This window comes from Procambarus clarkii, chromosome 60, assembly GCF_040958095.1.
Source record: "Procambarus clarkii isolate CNS0578487 chromosome 60, FALCON_Pclarkii_2.0, whole genome shotgun sequence".
Lineage (NCBI taxonomy): Eukaryota > Metazoa > Arthropoda > Malacostraca > Decapoda > Cambaridae > Procambarus > Procambarus clarkii.
Genome location: NC_091209.1, coordinates 5,196,608 through 5,222,172, shown reverse-complemented (window position 1 = coordinate 5,222,172; position 25,565 = coordinate 5,196,608). Strand labels below are relative to the sequence as shown.

The 25,565-nt window shown below is 40.2% G+C and overlaps 1 protein-coding gene across 1 annotated transcript in view; it reads right to left on the bottom strand.

Annotated features, from left to right (window-relative positions):
• LOC123753477 (uro-adherence factor A-like) overlaps window positions 1-25,332 on the bottom strand; it is a 32,374-nt gene extending 7,042 nt beyond the window's left edge. The window contains exon 1 of the mRNA XM_069307243.1: window positions 25,191-25,332. Within this exon, the coding sequence (XP_069163344.1) occupies window positions 25,191-25,332 (142 nt within the window). The remainder of the gene's footprint in view (window positions 1-25,190) is intronic.
• Between the last annotated feature and the right edge of the window lie 233 nt (window positions 25,333-25,565).

The following is a 25,565-nucleotide window of genomic DNA, read 5'->3' as shown; positions in this document are numbered from 1 at the left end:
CTTTCGAACCTGTACATCTTTTCTCAATCTCTGGCGGCTTTGTTTATAATTATTAAACAGTTAATGAGCTCCGAAGCACCAGGAGGCTGTTTATAACAATAACAACAGTTGATTGGGATGTTTTCATGCTTGTAAACTGTTTAATAAATGTAACCAAAGCCGTCAAAGATTGAGGAAAGATGTACACATTCGTAAGTACTTGCGTAACTGCTTCGTGAATCTGGCCCCTTGTATTAACTCTATGTCTCTGTTCACCCAGCAGTGAATGGGTACCTGGGTGTTAAACGATTTGAAGAGTCGTATTCCGGGAAAAATTAGAATTATGGACCAAAATGCTATGCGTGTTAGTGGCTTTATTAGAACTTTTGTATATTTAAATAATAATAATAATAATTATAATATTATTATTATTATTAATATTATTATGGATTGTGAAATAACTTTATACATTTCAATACTCGCCTACTGTACATTAATTATCATACAACCACTCAACCCGTCCTCGACTCGAGTCCATTACATCCAGCGGTCGACCCCACAGACGCATTCATAATTTTTTTTATGCAGTTCATTCAAAACAGATTTGTTTTAAATGTAAATTAATATTATAATATATTAGCATATTGTGCATATATATATATAGGCATAGGTTAGGTTAGGTATTTAGGTTGTCAATTATTTGTATTCGTATTACGTGGGTGAAGCATTTATAGCGTTGTGGTTCGAACAAAACTCGTCAGTGAAGCACATATTCCGGAAGTGTTCGAACGAAAAGAATTGTGAGTCGTGTGTAAACCGCTTTTCATTCATAAACAGGGGGTTTGGCGGGTGGATGGAATCACTTTTGGGTCTTTGTTTGGAGAACGGGCTGAGAACAGCCAGTCCTCACAATAGGCTGGTTAAACCAGCGCCCGTCCTCCCCAGATGCATTCACCAATTTTAACATACTGTGCATTATAAATTGATTTGATCTCATATATAAATTAATATTATTATACATCAAATTTCAATGTATAGTTAGGCGTAGATTAGGTTAGGTGTGTAGGTTCTGTTGGTTTTTATTTGTATTAGAAGTACGTGGGTGAAGCATTCATAGAATTGCTGTTCGAACAAAGGACGTGAGCGAAGCACTTGTTTCGGAAGCAGCCCGTTGGAGATCCTGTTGGACGACATATTCGACCTCGAGACACAAAAGAAGGTAACCACCAAAGACACCTTACAAGCAGAACTTATTGCAGAAGGAGGAAAGAATCGAGGCACCTACAGAAGCACCATACTGTCCCCCGAGCTCAAAGCGGCAGCTAAGAGCCTTCGTGAGAACAAGGAGATAGTCGTCAGAAGAGGTGACAAGTCGCCAATATACGTCATTCTTAAAAAAGACGAATATCTGGCGAAAATGAACCTCATTCTCTCTGACCAAACTAAATTCCAAAGGGTAACGAAGGACACTACAGCCGAATTGAAAGCAAAGGTTAACAAATTGATCGAAACTGTGAACGCCAAGAAATCCGGACTCCACCTGCCAAAGATTATTGGGGAATATAAACCTGGATACGCATATGGAAATGTCAAGACACATAAGCCTGGAAATCCACTTCGGCCAATCATCAGCCAGATACCCACACCCACGTACAGACTGGCGAAGCGACTCAACAGCTTGCTGTCTCCTTATGTCCCTTGCGCCTTCAGCCTGAAGTCTCCAAAGGAATTTGTTGACTTACTGCGGGGAACACGGGCCACAGGGATAAGAGCCTCGTTGTGTGGGAACCGACCTGTGAGATTTATATTTATTTAATTTATATGAATTTATATTTACGTTAATTTATATACTTCGATAGCAATTTGTATAATGATAAGTGGACTGTATTTCTGCAATAATCTCATAATCTCACAAATCGATCCTCTACACATTATGGGGGTTATTAAATTAATATATATATATGCAGCCAATCAAACTACAGTAATAGCTACATACATTGATGAGGTTCCTTCTCTTATAGTACAGCAGGTTAGTCCACCAGGTATAACTAGGGTGTAGACACCAAATTATCCTCTTTGAGGTAGCTTCCATATCACCCAGTAACTGGTGCACATAATCTTGCATCCTCGTCTTGACCTGTCAAAAGTGCGCTAGCTGTGAAGCCAGAATCCTATATATGACAAGTATATCAGAGAAAACACTATACAGTACATGGAACATTAAAGACCTGGCTTAATTACCTTTAGTATGAGGCGATTTCGCGTTCTAACCGGCTAACCCTATATCCTGACATTAATGGCCATAAATGAATGATAAACGGGTTTCGGATAGACACTTAACTTGTATTTGTAGACAGCGTGTTGACAATGGTACACCTTTGGGTTCCATAACACTACGTCCAAGTAAATTTAACAGGAGCCGAATTTGCTCCCGTGTGAGCCTCTGGTCTCAATAAACAACAATCGCTGCCCTCCTTCCTCCCTGACGCCTGGCCTACTTTGTCCAGATGTCAGAAAATGATAGAAGGGTCACATTTACTCTACTTTAATATTGATAATTAAGTTAATTTATATAAGATGTTTTTATGATGGTAAAGTCCAACGACTAATGTATTTAAGAATAATTCCCAGCAGAATAGCTGGTGAATTATAATAGTATGTGGTGATGATATCCCGTTTTCTATAGACGGTAATTCCACTACAAGTTACGTTTTCTATGGGTAACTTGTTGGTAATACAGCTATTATCTGTATGATTATTAAATGGTGTCGGATTTTCCGACATAATTCCCCAGGGGGCTGCTCACGGGTCGAAGTCCTCTTTAGAACAGACGAACACCGATACTCCTCCTTCGAATTATTTGATTAATTTGATGTTAGTAGTTAGTAATCACACATTTGTGTGTCTGTTCGTACAGGACGGATGTCCCGTACTAGAGTTGCAGGGGTTAGAAGTCTAATGCGATTTCATTTCCCTGTCAACTCTTGAAAGGCTAATATTCAAGCCTTATTACATATTATTTAACCCAGAAGACTGGATGTGATCAAGTACTACAGTCAAGTATGATTCAGGGACTGCAGTGAGATCAGTGACATTAGATATAACTTGAAGTTTCTTCAGGTAACTGGTCACTGATATATAAACACTGAGGCCCATGGAATACATCTTGATTAAATAATAAATGTATCAAATCAGTCATCAGATTTATTGGGGTTTAATTTAGTTAATTGATTCAGAAGATTGAATAGCTCATCATTAAAGTAAAGTATGGTTCTGAGACTGCAGTGGGTTCAGCGACATTGGTCGCAGTGACTTGTAGCTGTTTTAGGCTACTGTTCACTGATTTGCCACTGAGGCCTCATGAACTCATCTCCAGCTTTAAATGATGATACTAACATCAACCTCTGTTGGTATAGTCAGCTGTAATCTCCTTAGTATAATGCTACTGGAGAAATATAATCAGCTGACAAATTTAGATTTCTACTGGTATTGTTTATCTGCAGGCATAGGTCTCCTCAGGCTTGATACTGGGCCTGAGAGTAATTTACCTCCTGCAGAGTTTAACATGGTTATACCCTGATATTTAGTAGGGCTACCGATGAATCGATGACAATAGTCTGTCCCTACAAGGAGACCGAAGTCGGTGAGGTGATCAGACTTAATATTATCTGCCAATTTTATTCCTCTATTTCTCAGGAATTTGGCTGTTGCTCTCAGACCTTGAACTTGTAGGTCTACTGGTATTTTGTCCACCACAATGGCTTGTACTCGACAGACGTACCTGCCTAAGCTCACTGATGGTTGTACCACCTGGTAGACTTGAGGTCCTGCATCTGTTACAAACCCTGAGATGTTGAATGACATCTGGGCTACAGGCCTTAATTGTAATTCATCTGCCAGCTTTTTAGTAATATATGTTCTCTGGGATCCTTGGTCAAACAACCCACGGGTATGGACCTTGGCCCTCTTATTCAGGATGGTAATTTGGGCAGTAGGCAAAGTCGTATTACCTTTAGACTTTGCCGATTGGACACTCTTTGTTGGTTGCACCTTGCAGTACTGTACTGTGGTGGGAATGCTATCTTCCACCTTGGGTCTTGAATACGTTAATTTCGTATATTTGCACAGTGCTGCATGGTGCCTACCTCTTCTACACCTGTTACAGGTGTTGAATTGGGTATCACAATAGTCTATGTTGTGTGACTTGAGACACCTTGAACATCTCCCTAATTCCTGGAGTCGCTCCATACGAGTGTCTCTGGTTGGATAATTAGCACAACAGTATGTTGAATGTTTCTTTTTGCAGAACATACATGTCCCCCAGCCTACTGCACGTTTGGAAGTTACCGGTTTGGGTGAACTAGTAACAGTAGGCTTGGAGGTTGCTGCTGCATTGTCAGATTTTCTGCAACTTGATGTTAGAGTAATTGACTGATGTTTATTTGGGGTAGTTGTTTTACCCTTTAATTGACTCTTATTTTCTATTTCTGAAGGCTTGCAAGAGGCTTTAACTTCCTCATTTGCTCGTCGTTTGTTTATGATGGAATGTAAACCTTCAGTGATGTCCTGTACTGTCAGGATGGTGTTATGTTGATGTGCATATAATTCATCTAGTATATCGCTGGACAATTTTCGTTGAAGGACTACTTTGGTCATCCATTCACTAGTAGTTATATCAACCTTAAGACTGAATATTCTTAGTAGTGACTCAAGCTCCATGCTGAAGGATTGTAATGAGTCAGCAGTCTGATCAGGTTGAGGTAAATCCAGCAATTGTAGTACTAGATGTATGACAGTTTTCTCATTGCCAGCATTATCCCTAGGAAGCTGGACTGAGAAATTAGTGCTGTCGCTATTTTCATTTACATTTTCTACTACTGGTTCAGCTTCACCTCTAGCTTGGAGGCATGTTAACTTAGTAGCCTCAGGTATTGGGTTTTCAGAAACCACAGAGACTGTGGATAAATTGTCTGAGAACTGCTTAATTTCTGGTGGTATAATATTGGGTGAAGCTTTACTGGGTGAAGCTTTATCCTTGTTGATTAAAGGATCTAATCTGGCTTGACATTTATTCTCAAAAAGATCCAGATCATCCATAACATTATCTACTTTATTTGATGTACTTGCTATTTGTTCTGATTCAATTATCCTGTGTAAATGTTCCAACCTGGCTTGAGTTTCTTCTTCATATTGTGCTAGGTCAGACAGGAATGGTTCCACATCTTCAACTACTATGTCGTCGTCGTCGTGGACCTGATTTTGGTAAGATTTCCTATTTGCTTTCAATATATGCAATTGGGTTTGAATCTGTAACAGTGGTATTTTCAACCGACGATAATTAATTACAGGCTCATATAACAACTGTTCATATTGGTTGAGATCTCTTGTTAGTTGGCGTTTGCTTGATATTAAAGCACGCTTTGCTTTCTGTGGATTAGTCATGGTGACTTGTTAATTGAGCACCACTGGCTCATAAATTGTGAGCAAGTACTAATGGTAGCCTAGGGTAAAATTCTGCACTCACTAGGCAATAATCCTACCTCTACTAGAGGTTAGCACTTAAAATTAATACACATTATATATATACAATCATACACACTAATGATTTGAGTGATAAACCAGTGTCACTGGAAGTACCTTTAGGTTAGCTCTTCTATATCACCCTAGGATGGTAGAGACACTAATTAATCACTCAAAGGTGTAATGATCATAAGTAAATTATATATATACAACTCAACTCGAGTTGATAAAAATTACACCCAAAATAGGGTCTGGACCATTCATTAATGGTGTTAGGTTGTTCAATATAGTACAACTGACTATTGTAATAATGGGACTAGGATGAACAATAATAGTTCAACTAGTCATATCCTACCCTGTTGTGGGTTGGCAATTAGTAAATATTATACTGTGATCACTAGTGCAATATATATTAAATAATTCTCTATTTTGGAGAAATAATATACACAATTATTGATAATAGCCTCTTAATTAGCCTCTATGAAACTTCTAATATTATCTAGAAGTATTAAATATTATTAGTGACCTCGCGAAATAAAGTCCACAAAATTCGTAGATAATCTCTCGCGAAATGTAACACCACGAAATCCGTGAACAATCTCGCGAAGACACAGTCACTAATTTGGCTGGATTCTATATTAGCGCTGTCATTTCACGAAATAACACGCCACCAAATATCTGTGGGTGTGCATGAAACCGCTGACGAAGCTGAACTGGGCTGAGGGAGGCTCCTGAGCTCCCTCGAGGCTACGCTGCCGTCTTGACTGGCTGGCCTTTGTTTAAATAACACTGCACTAGTATATTTAATGAATCCACTGGATAACTGGTTCATCCGGTACTAAGATGACCAAATGTGGGTTCATAGGACCGAATATTCCGGTTCCGAAGGTCCAAATAATCCGGTTCGAAGGACCAAATAATGTGGGAACCGACCTGTGAGATTTATATTTATTTAATTTATATGAATTTATATTTACGTTAATTTATATACTTCGATAGCAATTTGTATAATGATAAGTGGACTGTATTTCTGCAATAATCTCATAATCTCACAAATCGATCCTCTACACATTATGGGGGTTATTAAATTAATATATATATATGCAGCCAATCAAACTACAGTAATAGCTACATACATTGATGAGGTTCCTTCTCTTATAGTACAGCAGGTTAGTCCACCAGGTATAACTAGGGTGTAGACACCAAATTATCCTCTTTGAGGTAGCTTCCATATCACCCAGTAACTGGTGCACATAATCTTGCATCCTCGTCTTGACCTGTCAAAAGTGCGCTAGCTGTGAAGCCAGAATCCTATATATGACAAGTATATCAGAGAAAACACTATACAGTACATGGAACATTAAAGACCTGGCTTAATTACCTTTAGTATGAGGCGATTTCGCGTTCTAACCGGCTAACCCTATATCCTGACATTAATGGCCATAAATGAATGATAAACGGGTTTCGGATAGACACTTAACTTGTATTTGTAGACAGCGTGTTGACAATGGTACACCTTTGGGTTCCATAACACTACGTCCAAGTAAATTTAACAGGAGCCGAATTTGCTCCCGTGTGAGCCTCTGGTCTCAATAAACAACAATCGCTGCCCTCCTTCCTCCCTGACGCCTGGCCTACTTTGTCCAGATGTCAGAAAATGATAGAAGGGTCACATTTACTCTACTTTAATATTGATAATTAAGTTAATTTATATAAGATGTTTTTATGATGGTAAAGTCCAACGACTAATGTATTTAAGAATAATTCCCAGCAGAATAGCTGGTGAATTATAATAGTATGTGGTGATGATATCCCGTTTTCTATAGACGGTAATTCCACTACAAGTTACGTTTTCTATGGGTAACTTGTTGGTAATACAGCTATTATCTGTATGATTATTAAATGGTGTCGGATTTTCCGACACGTTGGACTTAGAATCACTGTTTACCACCGTACCTGTGGATGAAACAATCGGGATGATAGCGGACAGAGTGTATCGTGATCCGGCCTGTACTCCTCTTGACATACCAGAAAACATTCTAAGGAAACTACTCCAAGCTTGTACTAAAGAGACACCCTTCTTGAGCCCGGATGGGCACATGTATAAGCAAGTGGATGGGGTCGCCATGGGTTCTCCCCTAGGTGTCCTGTTTGCGAACTTCTACATGGGTACCATCGAACAAAAGGTCTTAGTCGACATGAACTTGAAACTGGCCATATACTGCAGGTATGTTGAGGACATTTTTACACAGGTACCTGATGTCAGACATCTGCAGGAGCTGAAGGAGGCTTTTGAGCAGAATTCTGTGTTGCGTTTCACTTACGAGATAGAGAAGGATGGGAAACTGCCCTTTCTAGATGTAACAGTCATGGAAAGGAGCGGAGGTTTCCACACTGCAGTCTACACTAAGGAAACAAACATAGGAATGTGCCTCAATGCCAACAGTGACTGCCCAGACAGGTACAAGAGGAGTGTCGTTAACGCTTATGTCGACCGTGCTCTCAGCCACAGCTCAGGATGGAAGCAAGTCGATGAAGAACTCTGTAGGGTGAGGCAGGTCCTAGTCAACAACGGCTTCTCCAATGGTTTCGTTGAAGACATCATAAGAAGAAAGGTGAAACGCCATGCAACCTCTGAAGAGACAACTAACACAACACCTGTACCCCCAATTAAACAATTTTACAGGAACTTCTTTTCCACAGCTCATAAAACGGAGGAAAGTGTCCTGAAAGATATTGTTAATAGAAACGTTATCCCTACAGACAAAAATCACAAGATACAATTGACGATTTACTATAAAACCAAGAAAACGGCCAACCTACTCATGAGAAACTTTCCAGACACAAAGCAGAACGCTTTAAAAGAGACCAATGTCGTCTATGCCTTCGAATGCCCACTTGGGGACTGTAAGTCTCAAAGAATTCAGTATATAGGCAAGACAACAACATCTCTTTCCAGGCGATTAGCGTTGCATAAGCAACAGGGCTCCATTAAGGAACATATAATCTCTTCCCACAACCAGACCATCACCAGAGAAGTCTTAACAAAAAACACGGAAATCATTGATAGATACAGCGATAGCAGGCGGCTTGATATCTGCGAGGCACTACACATTAAGAAGTCGACACCAGCAATCAACAGCCAATCAATGCACAACTATATTCTACCCACTTCAAGACTCCGCACCAATATAGAAGCATCAAGAAATATGGGCCAATAGGGCCTTTGCAGTTACTTCCATTCTTCCCTTTAACTTACAAAATATTATACCCATTGTTTCGTGTTCTGTCTTGCGTTGAAAGTTTGTTTTCACCTCATCCAAAACTGTTGTAACATATCACCTCACCCAAATGCAGGTATAAAACCAAAGCTGTTTAAACTCTGTTTAGTGTTTGCAAGTTATAGTTGTGTTGTGTGTAAACCAAAGTCTTTGAAAATGTAATAAGTTATTACGAAACGCGTTCAAGTGTCGCGTCAGACTAGAAATAAAAATGAATTTTGGAGAACTGATTTTTTAATTACCATCAACAGTGAAAAGAAATATTGAGAAAATTCGTGTTAGAATTATTAATCTTACTTTTTCGGTCATGTTTAATAATATATGTCTACAAGAAAGTGCTACCAAAATATACTAATATACTAATATATATATATATATATATATATATATATATATATATATATATATATATATATATATATATATATATATATATATATAAACCAACTTTTATACACACACACCCACCAGGGACTCGAACCCTCGCCAGCACAGATGCTTCAACAACAACTGGCATGGCAGGTACCCACTACACCACACTCAGAGCCTTAAAAGGGACGGAAATTTCGGGGTATTTCAAGCCCCAAACCTCCGTCCCCCAAGTCCACTAGAGTAGGTGAGAGGTCACTGACGTCTTCCAGCAAGAACCTGTTAATATGGGAGAACACGGTGTCCATGCTTTATGCCTAACTTGCCAGAACACGCAAGTTTTAAATTAAACCAACTTTTAGAGACATACACACCCACCAGGGACTCGAATCGAGTCCCTGGTGTGTGTGTGTATGTGTGTGGACATTAACAGGACACTGTGTTCTCCCATATTGAAAGGTCAGACGGTTCCTCCAGGCGGTTCTGGACCTAATCTGTTGTCAGTGTTCCCTTTACTCACTACATGTCCCTCGAGGCTTTCTGAGTAAATCTGATCAAGATCCTCTTACCTACACGTCGAAGGTAATTGCATTTTGATTTCCCCCTCTTGGCTGAGCACATTTATTAACCTCTTGTCTAATGCCACGCATATTTCCTGGTCATTTGACACTAAATACACTACTCTCCAATTCCCTTTATTTGCTTCATCATTATTTGCTTACATTCAGTGTACAAGTAAAAAATATGGGATTAAGGATACGTTAAGTTAGGATTGGTTGGGGTAGGTTGAGGATAAGGTTATTAGACTATGTAATGGTTGAATGCATAAACAATGCTTTACCAAGAATAATAGAGATTGGGAGCAAAATAAACAGGGGGAATAGTAATACAATGGGGTAAGATAAGATAGATAAACTAGTTGGATACAAGATTTACGTAATGTTCTGAAATTAGTATTTGTGTAAGAGTTTCTTAAAGTGTCTAAGTGTTGTTGAGAGAAGTGCTAAGTAACTGGGAAGAGTGTACATGATAGCACATAAAGGTATTTACATGTTTGACTAAGTTTGTGAATTTGTGCAAGTTAGAGAAAGTGAGTAAGTTAATTAACTGAGTGAATGTGTGCATGTACAAGTCTGTGTTTGACTGACTAAACTAAGTAGTTGCTTAAATTGTATAAGTTTTGTGAATGTAACTATACGTGTGTAAGTATCTACGTGTTTCGTATATAAGGAGGAGGAGTTTGTATGTGCAAATTCGTGATTATAAATATAACTGCAAGTGTATTCGCAAGTTCGTGTTAGGTAAGCTACATTAGGTTAGGGCTGGTCCAGGTAAGTCAGGAAATGTAGGATAATGAATTGTCGATCAGAGAACTGTTCAAGATGAAATGGATGAGAGAATGCATTTTATCAAATAATTAATAAACTGAAATCCAAGTTTGTTACAAAAAGGTGAACTAATTACTTAAATAATCGTGTTGTGTGAAAGAGTTATTATGAACAGAGGAGTGAGATATAGTAGAACACTGACAACATGCTGGTCTTAGTTTGTTTGTATCAAGTTGCCAGAAAGTTTTGGTCGGAGATGTGATATAAAGTTATGGAAATATGTTGTTTAACATGTTACTTTGCAAAATATGACTTTGGTAAAAGCTTTTCTTAAAAATAACATATATATCATAGAATAACTACTGCTTGATGGAAGACACATAAATAAGAAAGTATATAAATGATATGAAAGTTGTACATGATAGTTTGAAATAATACCTAGAGTTTATTGTGACTACATAATGAGATTAGTTTGTGTTAAACCTACTAACTTTAGTTAAAAAATGATGTAGGAACGTTACCCTTGACTACTGAAGTTGTATTTATAATTAAGATGTGATACGAAAAGATTGACCTTACAATTGTAAGTGCATGTGTATTTGCAAGTTGATGTAGGAGTGCAAGCGTGTTTTTTGAGAGTTGAAAGAATTGAATAAGTTTATACTAGCTTGATAATGTAAATGCATATGTAGATGAGATTGTGATGTATATATTTTTGTGCTAATAATAATGTGAAATATGATACAGAGAAATTAACAGAAATACCGGTAAGCTATGTAATGTTGAACTACTTACTTAAAGAATAGTGATTTTTGTGAGAGATTAATATCAGAGCTGTTAACTTAGTGCTAAGTTTAACACTAAGTTTAGTTAAAATATGATGCAGGAATGTTACCCATGACTATTGAAGTTGTATTGTAATTAAGATGCTCTATGAAAGAATGACTTAAGATAGTAGTAGATTGATGTACAGAACGTATCCTTAAATGTGTGAAGATGTACTTGAAAGTAAGCTTGTTGAATAAAAACGATTGACGAACATCCTTAGAAGACTTAAAATCTTTCCTTGATGTTCTAAGGTGCGTTAGAGAATAAGCTTGATGGAACTGAGAATACCATTGATCACTTGAGAATATCCTTGAGGTGATGAAGAGTAAACTTGATGTTAATGAGTGTAGACGTGATGTCATTGAGGTAAACTGATGACTCTGGGTGTATACTTGATAACTCAACATATGGCCTTAATGACCAATTTCCATAACTCGGATAATCAGTGCTAGACCAGGGCGGGGGGGGGGAGGGGCTTATCCTGTCAGTAGTTGACTAGACGACGTCACGAGTGGACACACACTACAATGTGTGAGAAAATTATATAAGTTCTCTATTTATATCCTCATGGTAAACGTGTATTACAGTTTGGTCAAAGCAAGAACACGTTTGACTTGGTAAAAAGTTATCTTAATAATGTTGAGTTTGAAAGACTTTTTGATAAAAGTAAAAGTGTAACTAAGTTAGGAAAGTAAAGTTAGGTAAGTACACATAGATGAAGTTCCGCTCACGGCTCAACCGTGCTCACCCGTGCACGCTCACCCACTCTCACGCTTCTCTCACACAACCACGCACACTATTTTTAATTTTTAATTTTGCCTGGAGACACGAGTTTATTGGGCAGCGTCACTCATCCTGTGAGTGGACACACCGCCATAGTGACAGTATTGGGCAGCGCCACTCATCCTGTGAGTGGACACACCGCCATAGTGACAGTATTGGGCAGCGCTACTCATCCTGTGAGTGGACACACCGCCATAGTGACAGTATTGGGCAGCGCCACTCATCCTGTGAGTGAACACACCGCCATAGTGACAGTATTGGGCAGCGTCACTCATCCTGTGAGTGGACACACCGCCATAGTGACAGTATTGGGCAGCGCCACTCATCCTGTGAGTGAACACACCGCCATAGTGACAGTATTAGGCAGCGCCACTCATCCTGTGAGTGGACACCGCCATAGTGACAGTATTGGGCAGCGCCACTCATCTTGTGAGTGGACACACCGCCATAGTGACAGTATTGGGCAGCGCCACTCATCCTGTGAGTGAACACACCGCCATAGTGACAGTATTGGGCAGCGCCACTCATCCTGTGAGTGAACACACCGCCATAGTGACAGTATTGGGCAGCGCCACTCATCTTGTGAGTGGACACAAGGCCATAGTGACAGTATTGGGCAGCGCCATTCATCCTGTGAGTGGACACACCGCCATAGTGACAGTATTGGGCAGCGCCACTCATCCTGTGAGTGGACACACCGCCATAGTGACAGTATTGGGCAGCGCCACTCATCCTGTGAGTGGACACACCGCCATAGCAACACACTCTCTGGCTCATCTCTCGCGGTCTTCACATACAGCAATAGACCGACTAATACAAAACCCGCACATGCCAGGGAGTATAAACACTGATTTATATACAGAAATAAACACCGGAATATATAGATCAATTAATTTGATAACATTTATAAGTCATAAACACAAAGATGCGGAGAGATATTAAAGTCTGCTTGATGCGTAAGTGCTGGATGAAGTAGACATGAGGAAAATATTACATAGATTGTTTGATACTGTATAATGGAAGGGATCCTGAAAGATTGAGTAGTTAATATTTATAACTCATAAAACACCAATAAAAGTGGAGCTAACACATACATACCGTTGAGTTAGAGATTTGTTACTACATAAATCACAATGAGGTGATAGGGAAAGATTGTCTTGCCAGCTTATATGATATATTGATGTAAGAACATAAGAACAAAGGTAACTGCAGAAGGCCTATTGGCCCATACGAGGCAGCTCCTATCTATAACCACCCAATCCCACTCATATACATGTCCAACCCGCGCTTGAAACAATCGAGGGACCCTATCTCCACCACGTTACGCGGTAATTGGTTCCACAAATCAACAACCCTGTTACTGAACCAGTATTTACCCAAGTCTTTCCTAAATCTAAACTTATCCAATTTATACCCATTGTTTCGTGTTCTGTCTTGAGTTGATAATTTTAATACCCTATTAATATCCCCTTTGTTATATCCATTCATCCACTTGTTAACCTCTATCATGTCACCCCTAACTCTTCGCCTTTCCAGTGAATGCAACTTAAGCTTTGTTAATCTTTCTTCATATGAAAAATTTCTAATTTGGGGAATTAACTTAGTCATCCTACGCTGGACACGTTCAAGTGAATTTATATCCATTCTATAGTACGGCGACCAAAACTGAACTGCATAATCTAAATGGGGCCTAACCAGAGCAAGATATAGCTTAAGAACCACACCAGGTGTCTTGTTACTAACGCTTCGATTAATAAATCCCAGTGTCCTATTCGCCTTATTACGAACATTCATGCATTGATCCTTTTGTTTTAAATTCTTACTAATCATAACTCCCAGATCCCTTTCGCAATCCGACTTCGCAATCTCAACACCATCTAGCTCGTATCTTGTAACTCTATCATTACCTAGCCTCAAAACTTTACATTTATTATCATTAAACTGCATCTGCCAGTCTTTTCTAAGAAGTCTTTTCCAAGTTCTTTCTAAGAAGACTCGCCAGTGACAGCGAGTCTTCTTTCGTGTTAATTTCCCTACCGATTTTTGTATCATCTGCAAATTTGCAAATGTTGCTATGATAGAGTCTAAGAAATAAAATTAACGAATTAAATGCTCTTGTCTGCACAGAAAAAATAGATATTATTGCACTTACCGAAACGTGGATGAATGTAGAAAATAGAGAACTATTAGCTGAATATCAAATATATGGATTTAAACTATTTCACACAGATAGATATATTAGACGAGGAGGTGGAGTAGCCATATATGTTAGGGACAATTTGAAATGTAGTCTCAAAGAGGGAATCAAAACAGAGCCACACACAGAAACTATTTGGATTGAATTAAACGAAAAAGCTAATAATATTATAATAGGAGTAATATATAGGCCACCAAATTTAGACAGAATGGAAGCAAAGCATCTATGGGATGAAATATCTAGAGCATCTAGATCTAACAGTATTTATGTCATGGGTGACTTTAATTTTAGCGGAATAAACTGGTTGAACAAAACAGGGAATAGTGAAGCAGAAGATTTTCTAGAATTAATTGACGATTGCTTTCTTACGCAACACATTAAGGAACCAACACGGGAAAATAATATTTTAGATTTAGTGTTAACTAACAGGGAAACGCAAATTAAGGACATCGAAATAGGGAGTGAGCTAGGGAGCAGTGATCACAAAGAAATCAGATTTAGCATAGAATGGAATAGACCAGTAGGAGAAAATTCTGTTAAAGTGCCAGATTTTCGAAAAGCTGATTTTAATAGCCTAAGAAATTTTTTGGGTCAAATTGATTGGAAAGTCTTGGGTATGGGGTGTGGGCCGGTCTTGGAGCGAGACATGAACCCAGTGATAGGTGACTTAAATGGGGATTTCGATGTGGATTCAATATATAACTTATTTAAGAATATTCTAAACAAAGCACAGGAACGTAGTATACCATACAAATTGAATAGATCGAATACTAATGACCCAAAGTGGATAACAAAGAATTTGAAGAACCTTATAGGTAAAAAGAGAGCTTGGTACAAAAGGATTAAAAATGGGGAGGTCACTTTAGAACAGGAATTCGTACAACTGGTTAGAAATGTTAAAAAAGAGATAAGGAAAGCAAAAAGAAACTATGAAGTTCGCATAGCAGGGCAAGCAAAGACAAATCCTAAAGGGTTTTTTCAGTTATATCGTACTAAGACTAGGGAAAAGATAGGTCCATTAAAAACTGAGACAGGTCAAATAACAGATAGTGATGAAGAGATGAGTAGTATTTTTAATAAATATTTTGTATCTGTATTTACTAAAGAGGAACTTAACAATATGCCTTCAGCCGAACAAGTCTATGTGGGTGGGGACGAGGACAGGTTGACGAGTTTAACAGTTACCAGGGAGGATGTTCTTAAACAAATAGTAAAACTCAAACCAAACAAATCCCCAGGGCCGGATGAAGTGTTTGCCAGGGTGCTTAAAGAATGCAAAGAGGAGCTTTGTGACCCACTGTCAACCATATTTAATAAATCAATAGAGTCAGGCAGAGTGCCAGAGTTTTGGAAAGTTGCTAATGTGATACCAGTTTTTAAGAAAGGAGATAGATCACTTGCGTCTAACTATCGACCAATTAGCCTAACGTCTATTGTGGGAAAGTTACTCGAATCTATAATAGCAAATAAAATTCGTCTTCATCTTGAAAAACATAAATTAATAATTGAGTCGCAACATGGTTTTATAAATGGCCGTTCATGTTTAACAAATTTGTTATCTTTTTATTCTAGCATTGTTGAGGCAGTTGATAGTGGTAAGGATTGCGATGTTGTATACCTTGACTTTAGCAAAGCTTTTGATACAGTGCCACATGAAAGACTGATTAAAAAGATAGAGTCTCATGGTATTGGGGGTGCTATATTAAGCTGGATTAGGGCATGGCTATACCAAAGGAAACAGAGAGTTAGTATAAATGGAATCAAGTCACAGTGGGAAAATGTTGTAAGTGGAGTGCCTCAAGGCTCTGTCCTGGGACCTCTGTTGTTTATAATATATATAAATGATTTAGATTCAGGTTTGAGTAGCAACATTTGCAAATTTGCCGATGATACGAAAATCGGTAGGGAAATTAATTCGGAGGAGGACTCACTATCACTTCAAGTTGATCTAGATAGGGTTTTGAAATGGTCAAAGGATTGGCAGATGCAGTTTAATGCTGATAAATGTAAAGTTCTGAGGTTAGGTAATGATGATAGAGTTACAAGATACGAGCTAGATGGTGTTGTGATTGCGAAGTCGGATTGCGAAAGGGATCTGGGAGTTATGATTAGTAAGAATTTAAAACAAAAGGATCAATGCATAAATGTTCGTAATAAGGCAAATCGGACACTTGGATTTATTAATCACAGCGTTAGTAACAAGACACCTGGTGTGGTTCTCAAGCTATATCTTGCTCTAGTTAGGCCCCATTTAGATTATGCAGTTCAGTTTTGGTCGCCATATTATAGAATGGATATAAATTCACTTGAACGTGTCCAGCGTAGGATGACTAAGTTAATTCCCCAAATTAGAAATCTTTCATATGAAGAAAGATTAACAAAGCTTAAGTTGCATTCACTGGAAAGGCGAAGAGTTAGGGGTGACATGATAGAGGTTTACAAGTGGATGAATGGACATAACCGGGGGGATATTAATAGGGTATTAAAAGTATCAACACAGGACAGAACACGAAACAATGGGTATAAATTGGATAAGTTTAGATTTAGGAAAGACTTGGGTAAATACTGGTTCAGTAACAGGGTTGTTGATTTGTGGAACCAATTGCCGCGTAACATTGTGGAGGTGGGGTCCCTCGATTGTTTCAAGCACGGGTTGGACAAGTATATGAGTGGGATTGGGTGGTTATAGAATAGGAGCTGCCTCGTATGGGCCAATAGGCCTTCTGCAGTTACCTTTGTTCTTATGTTCTTATGTTCTTATGCTACTCAAACCTGAATCTAAATCATTTATATATATTATAAACAACAGAGGTCCCAGGACAGAGCCCTGAGGTACTCCACTAACAACATTATCCCACTCTGACTTAACCCCATTTATACTAACTCTTTGTTTCCTTTGGAATAGCCATGCTCTAATCCAACTTAATATAGCACCCCCAATACCTTGAGCTATTTTTTTAATTAGTCTTTCATGTGGCACTGTATCAAAAGCTTTGCTAAAGTCAAGGTACACAACATCACAATCCTTACCACTATCAACTGCCTCAACTATGCTGGAATAAAAAGTTAGCAAATTTGTTAAACATGAACGGCCATTTGTAAAACCATGTTGCGACTCATTTATTAATTTATGTTTTTCAAGATGAAGACGAATTGTATTTGCAATTATTGATTCAAGTAACTTTCCCACAATAGACGTTAGGCTAATTGGCCGATAGTTTGACGCAAGTGATCTATCTCCTTTCTTAAAAATTGGTACCACATTAGCTACCTTCCATGACTCTGGCACTCTGCCTGACTCTATTGATTTATTAAATATGGTAGACAGTGGCTCGGAAAGCTCCTCTTTGCATTCTTTAAGCACCCTGGCAAACACTTCATCCGGCCCTGGGGATTTGTTTGGTTTTAGTTTTTCTAATTGTTTAATTACATCCTCCCTGGTAACTGCTAAACTAGTCAACCTGTCCTCATCCCCACCCACATAGACTTGTTCGGCTGAAGGCATATTGTTAAGTTCTTCTTTAGTAAATACAGATATAAAATATTTGTTAAAAATACTACTCATCTCCTTGTCATTATCCGTTATTTGACCTGTCTCAGTTTTTAATGGACCAATCCTCTCCCTAGTCTTAGTTCGATATAACTGAAAAAACCCTTTAGGATTTGACTTTGCTTGCTCTGCTATGCGAACTTCATAGTTTCTTTTTGCTTTCCTAATCTCTTTTTTAACATTTCTAACCAGTTGTATGAATTCCTGTTCTAAACTGACTTCCCCATTCTTAATCCTTTTGCACCAAGCTCTCTTTTTACCTATAAGGTTCTTCAAATTATTTGTTATCCACTTTGGGTCATTAGTATTCGATCTATTCAATTTGTATGGTATACTATGTTCCTGTGCTTTGTTTAGAATATTCTTAAATAAGTTATATATTAAATCTACATCGAAATCCCCTTTTACGTCACCTATCGCTGGGTTCATGTCTCGCTCCAAGACCGACCCACACCCCATACCCAAGACTTTCCAATCTATTTGACCCAAAAAATTTCTTAGGATATTAAAATCAGCTTTTCGAAAATCTGGCACTTTAACAGAATTTTCTTCTACAGGTCTATTCCATTCTATGATAAACCTGATTTCTTTGTGATCACTGTTCCCTAACTCACTCCCTATTTCGATGTCATTAATTTGTGTTTCCCTGTTAGTTAACACTAAATCTAAAATATTATTTTCCCGCGTTGGTTCATTAATGTGTTGCGTAAGAAAGCAATCGTCAATTAATTCTAGAAAATCTTCTGCTTCACTATTCCCTGTTTTATTCAACCAGTTTATTCCACTAAAGTTAAAGTCACCCATGACATATATACTGTTAGATCTAGATGCTCTAGATATTTCATCCCATAGATGCTTTGCTTCCATTCTGTCTAAATTTGGTGGCCTATATATAATTCCTATTATAATATTATTCGCTTTTTCGTTTAATTCTATCCAAATAGTTTCTGTGTGTGGCTCAGTTTTGATTCCTTCTTTGAGACTACATTTCAAATTGTCCCTAACATATATAGCTACTCCCCCTCCTCGTCTAATATATCTATCTGTGTGAAATAGTTTAAATCCATTTATTTGATATTCAGCTAATAGTTCTCTATTTTCTACATTCATCCACGTTTCGGTAAGTGCAATAATATCTATTTTTTCTGTGCAGACAAGAGCATTTAATTCGTTAATTTTATTTCTTAGACTTCTACTGTTAGTGTAATATACCCTAAGTGAATTGTTATTTTGAGGCCCTTTTCTTTCCCTGATCATTTTGCCAATTCTTTTCTCCCACGAACACATACTTTTATTACCTCCTTCCTCCAAATCAATTCCCATACCACTATCTACTAACAGTTTAAACCCAAACACCTCTAACCACTGGTTCCAACGAGTTCGCAACAGCAACAACCCCAGCCCTCGATAGATGCACCCCATTACGAGCATACATTTCATTTCTTCCATAGAAGTGTTCCCAGTTGTCTATGAAAGATATTGCATTTGATATGCAATATCTTTCCAGCCGGCAATTGACACCAAGTGCCCTCGACATCCATTCATTTCCCACTCCCTTTCTTGGAAGAATGCCACATATGATCGGGATTCCTCCCTTGCTCCTAACTAATTCAATGGCTGTCCTGAATCTCTGTATCAGTTTGTCACTCCTAACTCGTCCAACATCATTACCCCCTGTACTAATACAAATAATGGGTTTGTTCCCATTTCCCATCATAATATCATTCATGTTTCCAACAATATCACCAATTCCAGCTCCTGGATAGCAAACCCTTAATCTGTTCCCCCCTATCTCTGGCACAAAGCGTTCTGTCTAAATATGAAATGTGTATGAAAAGATTCTGCTGCAGAGTAAACGAAAACGATAACTTATTTATGTTGCAGAAAGATAGATTGGTAAAATATTGATAATAATAAGCCTGTTGTACATATTAATATTCTGTTGAACTATGATACACTGTCGAAGGTGACGTATGGGAAGAGAGAGTAACACTAGCATTTGAAAACGTGACACGTGAGACCCAAGAACAGAATGAATGGTAAAGAGAATGACACGAATTTGAATGTAATGTATAGTTAGGCCTAGAGGGTGAGGGTTGAAGGTTAACCACACTCCTCTACGCCAGGTGGTGGAGGGCGGCGGCAGGTGGTGGTAGATGGTGCCAAGAGCTGGTGGCAGCAGGTGGTGGTGGCAGTGGTAGGTGGTGCTGACAGCTGGTGGCAGTGGTAGGTAGTGGTGGAAGGTGGTATGTGTAGCCTAATACATCTAAGTTGAGCTCATCCACTCCAGAGACTGGGCCTTTGTGGTTATTGATCCCTGATTGTGAAACCTGTGACTAAAAGCAAATATTATCCTCTAAGGTTATCCTAATCAAATAACGGTGAATCCAAACACTAGTGTGACGGTAAAGCGTTGGTGTTCGGCTGTTTCAAAAGCTGGGGGCAGGGCCTCGTCACATAACAAAAAAAAAGGGAAGTTTGTCCTTTTGTCTGTGGTAAGGTAATGGGAAGACACACAAAACACAAAGTATAAACAATGAAATTTTAATTACTCTAGAAAACAAGATATGAATAAAGACAATCTCGTAAAATTCAAAACAAGTCAACAAACAAAACAACATGAATAATTACTGGCAATGAAAAGTTACTCGAAGACAAGTAAGTGCAAGTTAAAATAAATCAAATAAGTGAGGTGCTGGGAATACTGGCTTCAAGCTGCCACCTCCCTTAATACACGACAGCCAGGGCTTAGTCTACTAATAGAGAGATGTCAACTCCATGGAGCACAGAGATATTCTGAGGAGTCGGCGTGCTGCTGGTCCAGACGTCGACTCATGGTGGTGGGGTGAGTGCAGGTGCGGTGAGACACCAGCCAATCAGCAACAGGCAGGCGGAGAATGAGCAGTTTGCTGGTTGACGGCGGGCGGTAGCCAGTGTGTCGGGTTGTGCTTGGTACGCTTTGCTTCCTGGGCAAAACGTTTGGCGATACTGGTGGACGTAACTTCAATATAGTATCTTGTACTTGAAAGACGTAAATATGTGGGGAAGAGCAGGCTCAATCTCTCTTGAAAGAGATTATCGTCACAACTCTCCCCCGAAGCCTGTGGTTCTGGAAGAAGTTACGTCTTCATGTGGTGGAGTGATAGTTGGAGTTGCTTCTACTTCATAGACTCTGGAGAGGGCGTCGGCTATGATGTTGTCAGAACCCTTGATATAGCGGATCTCCAGGTTGAAATCTTGCAGATATAAAGCCCATCGTAGAAGACGTTGGCTATTGAATTGGGCTTGATGTAAGAAGCGGAGAGGATTGTGGTCTGAGAAGATGGTGGTAGACCTGGCACCTTGTAGGTATGGAGCAAAGTGCTGGAGATTCAGGACGATGGAGAGTAGCTCCTTCTCGATAGTGCTGTAGTTCCTCTGGTGGGGTTTCAACTTGTAGCTGTAGTAGCTGACAGGTAGAACCTCCTCGCCTCGTTGCTGCATCAGGACACCCCCGATGCCGGTACCACTGGCGTCGACATGAAGGATGAAAGGCTTGGTGATATCTGGCGAGGCGAGAATAGGATTAGAACAGAGGAGGAGTTTGAGTTGTTCGAAAGCAACGGTTTGCTGCATGGTCCAATTATACCGTTGCTTGGGACTGGTTAAAGTGATTAATGGTATTGCTACCGTACTAAAATTCTTCACAAACCTACGGTAGTAGGAGGCAAGACCAAGGAAGCGCAGGAGCTGCTTCCTGGTGGTAGGCTGTGGATAATGCTGGATGGCTTGAGTGTGTGTGTTTAACGGAGCTAGGCTGCCACTCCCAATTACATGACCCAGATAACGCACTTTACCTTTGGCAAAGGTGGACTTGCCCAGGTTGATGGTGAGGCCGGCTGTCAGGAGCTTGGAGAACAATCGTTGCAGCTGGAGCAGATGTTCGCTCCAGGTGTTGGATGCTACAACGATATCATCCAAATAGGCGTAGGTGTTATCCAAGCCCTGGATGACGCGGTTGACAGCTCTCTGAAAGGTGGCCGGGGCATTACTTAGTCCGAAAGGAAGGCGTTCATACCTGAAAAGTCCAAAGGGAGTGATAAAGGCAGATATTTCTTTGGCTCGCTCTGTTAGACACACTTGGTAATACCCCTTGAGCAAGTCCACTTGGGACAAGTACTGGGCATTACCAATGGCGTCAAGAATGTCATCTATCCTTGGCAAGGGGTATGCATCCTTGACAGTCACATTATTTAATTTACGGTAGTCCGTGCAAAGTCTCACCTTACCTTGGGGTTTTGGCACCAAGATACAGGGTGAGGCCCAGGGGGGACTCACAAGGTGTAGCCAGTCCATGATCCAAGAGGTACTGCACCTCAGCACGCATGACTTCCTTCTTGCTCGGGCTGATTCGGTAGAAGGGTTGACGAATCGGCCGGGTGTCGGGGAGCAGTTGGATGTCGTGCTGGGTAACATTACACTCTTGTGGATCATCTCGGAACAACAACTGATGTTCTTTGAAGATCTTGATGAGAGGTGCACTATGATTGTCCTGAAAATAATTATGAAGATCAGTTAGGATTTCCGAATTGGAAAGCGCTGACTCCGTGTCAGTGCTTTCGGGAGGAGAAGCAGGGAAGGTCTCACTATGGATGTATGGACCTTTAAAGGTAGAATATGCTATCAATACAGTGGGAGGAGTACCATTATATAGCTTCAGGAGGTTGACGTGGCACAACTGGGTCTTCCGCCGCCTATCTGGAGTCTCTAGAACGTAGTTGTGGTTGTTTCTGCACTCCTTGATGCGGTAGGGTCCTGAAAACCTGTTTTGCAAAGGAGAACCTGGGATAGGGAAATAGGCCAACACGAAGTCTCCAGGTTTAAATTTCCTTACTTTGCTGGTCTGGTCGTAATGAATCTTCATCCTCTCCTGTGCTTTCAATAGATTATCGTTGGCAAAACTGTGTACCCTCTCTAGAATGTGTTGTAGGCTTTGAAGAAACTGGGGCACATTCTGATGCTCACTGAAGGTGGCATCATGTTGAGAGTCTTTGAAAGCTTTGAGAGGAGTACGGCACTTACGTCCGTAGAGCATCTCATAAGGAGATACTCCTAGAGACTCATTGGGAAGACTTCTATAGATGCACATAATCAGGTCAATTTGCTTATCCAATCCTTAGAGGTTTCATTACAATACTTCTTCAGGAGTGCTTTAATAGTCTGATTACTACGCTCAAGAGAACCCTGTGAAGCAGGATGATTGGGGCTGGACAATACCTGTTTGATGTTGAACGCTTCCAGTGTCCTCTTGAAGAGATCACTGGTGAAGTTGGTGCCACAGTCGCTCTGAACCTCCCTTGGAAATCCATACTGGGTGAAGATCTTCAATAAGTGTTTCACAACCGTAGCAGCCGTAATGTTCTTTACTGGAAAAGCTATGGGGAATCTGGTGGTAGGACACATGATGGTTAAGATATAGGCGTTACCTGAACTGGTCCGAGGTAAAGGACCAACACAGTCTATTATAAGTCTGTGGAAAGGTTCTGCAGGCACCTGTATGGGAGTCAGTGGTGCTCTGGGGATAGAGATGTTCGGTTTACCTGCCATCTGACATGTATGACACTGTTTGACGTACTGTTTGACGCTATTTACCATACCTGGCCAGTAGTAGTCTTGAGGGATTCCATGGTAGGTCTTGTTAAATCCGTAGTGTGAGAGTGCTCCGTGGGCCAGGTGTAGAATAGTGGGCCGCAGGCTGGCAGAAATCACTAGTTGTTCGACGTTGGCCCAATCGTCCTCCTCCTTCAGTTTACTGGGTCTATATCTGCGGTAGAGCAACTCGTTCTCTAGGAAGAACCCAGGAATACTGTCAGGTTGAGTCTCAGCCTGGAAAAATAATGGTGTTAAGGTAAGATCTTCCCTCTGTAACTTACGGAACTCCAACTTGGTCAGATTCGGGGGTAGTTTCTGAGGGTCTTGAGGGACAGCGGTAGCAGTAGAGTCAGCTGGCTGTGGTCGTGCAGCTTGTGCACGGGTGGCCGGAGGAGAAACTTCATCACTCTCTTGAACCTTTGCTGGAACATACTCAAAGATGGGATTATCCATTACAGAGGTACACACCTGGGGTTTGTCCATGACGATCAGGTTGGTCGGTTGCAGGTCTTCTGCCAAGTCGTTGCCCAGGAGAAGTTGCACTCCAGGCATGGGAAAAGGCTTTTCCCTGATGGCGACTTGGACTTCTCCGGTCACGAAGGGACAATCCAGGTGGACTCTGGCGAGAGGATAAGGAGTGGTAGCAGTGAGGTTAGTGATGAAGACGGTTTCTCCGGTGTAGGCGATATTGGGCACAGCTGATTTCAAAATAATTGATTGAAGAGCCGCTGTGTCCCTCAAGATCTTCAGTTTGAAACGTCCCTCCGGATTTGAGCCGTTGGTAGAGACAGTTCCAGTATTCAGGTGTTTACTGAGAAGAGAAAGATCATTAACATGAACACCAACATTCATCACAGGCTTACCGGACTTAGGAGGAGTCTGTTTGGGTTTAGTGGATTCAGTATTTCTTTTGTATTGAGACTTACCACATTTATCTATGGTATGTCCATAGAGTCTACAATACTTACAGTACAATTGCGAGCCAGCTTGATCGGTACTCACTTTCTCGTAACTGTACCAAGACTTCTTACTGGAGGATGGTTCTGGTGTCAGCCGGTGGATGAGGCTGTAAGTGTCAGCCGACTTAGCACACTTTAGGTAGTCGGTTTCTTCTTTATCTGCTAAATATAAACGGACAGGAGGCGGCACACGCCTCAAGAATTCTTCAACTAGCATGAGGTTGACGAGTTCTGCAAAGGTAGAGACATGTGCTGCTTCCAGCCATTTCATAAAATATCTCCTTTTGGTATTAGCAAATTCGAGAAAGGTAGTGGTACTTGCCTTCAGGTGGTCACGGAATTTCCTTCGATAACTTTCGGTGGAGAGAAGGTAGGCATCCAACACTGCTTGTTTCAGAGTCTGGTAGTCATTCTCAGTCGCCAAAGTACTGAGTGTAACTGCAGCTCTACCTGTGAGATGTATTCTGAGAAGGGTTGCCCATTGGTCGGCAGGCCAACTAAGTTGATTAGCAAGGGTCTCAAAGGTGGTAAAAAATATATCAACTTCTGTCTCTACGAATGGTGGCATTAACTTACTTGCATGCGAGATATTGAAACTGACAGGAAGACTGGCGGTAGCTTGCTGGCGTTGAGCGAGGTGTGTAGTTTCCAACGCGAATTCATGTTGACGACATTCCATAGCCAGAGTTGCTTGTTGTTTGTCATGGTCGCGTTGCATCTTCAATTGGCGTTGTTTTGTTTCAAGCTGTATTCGTTCCCGCTCACGGAGTATTGCAATCTCACGTTCCTTGAGGGCGATTTCACGTTCCTGTTCTTCTTTCCTCAAGGCGGCTTCCTCTTTCTTCAGTTGTAGAGCTTCTTTTTGTTGCTCACGTTCAATCTTGGCAAGCTCTATTTTGAGTTTCATCGTTGCCAAATCAGTTTTATCTGCAATAAAGTAAGTTTCGTGAGTTTCAGAGTCTATCTTACCTTCCTCTAAGAGATGATCCAGTAACAGGTTATGTAGTTCATTTTTGTTGGCTTGGTAGGGAACTTCTAATTGATACTCATGTGCAAGAGTTTGTAATTCAGTCCTCTTGGCACGACTTAAGGTCCCTATTTCACCTGCTGGATCTGCACGGAAAGCTTGGAGACGAAACA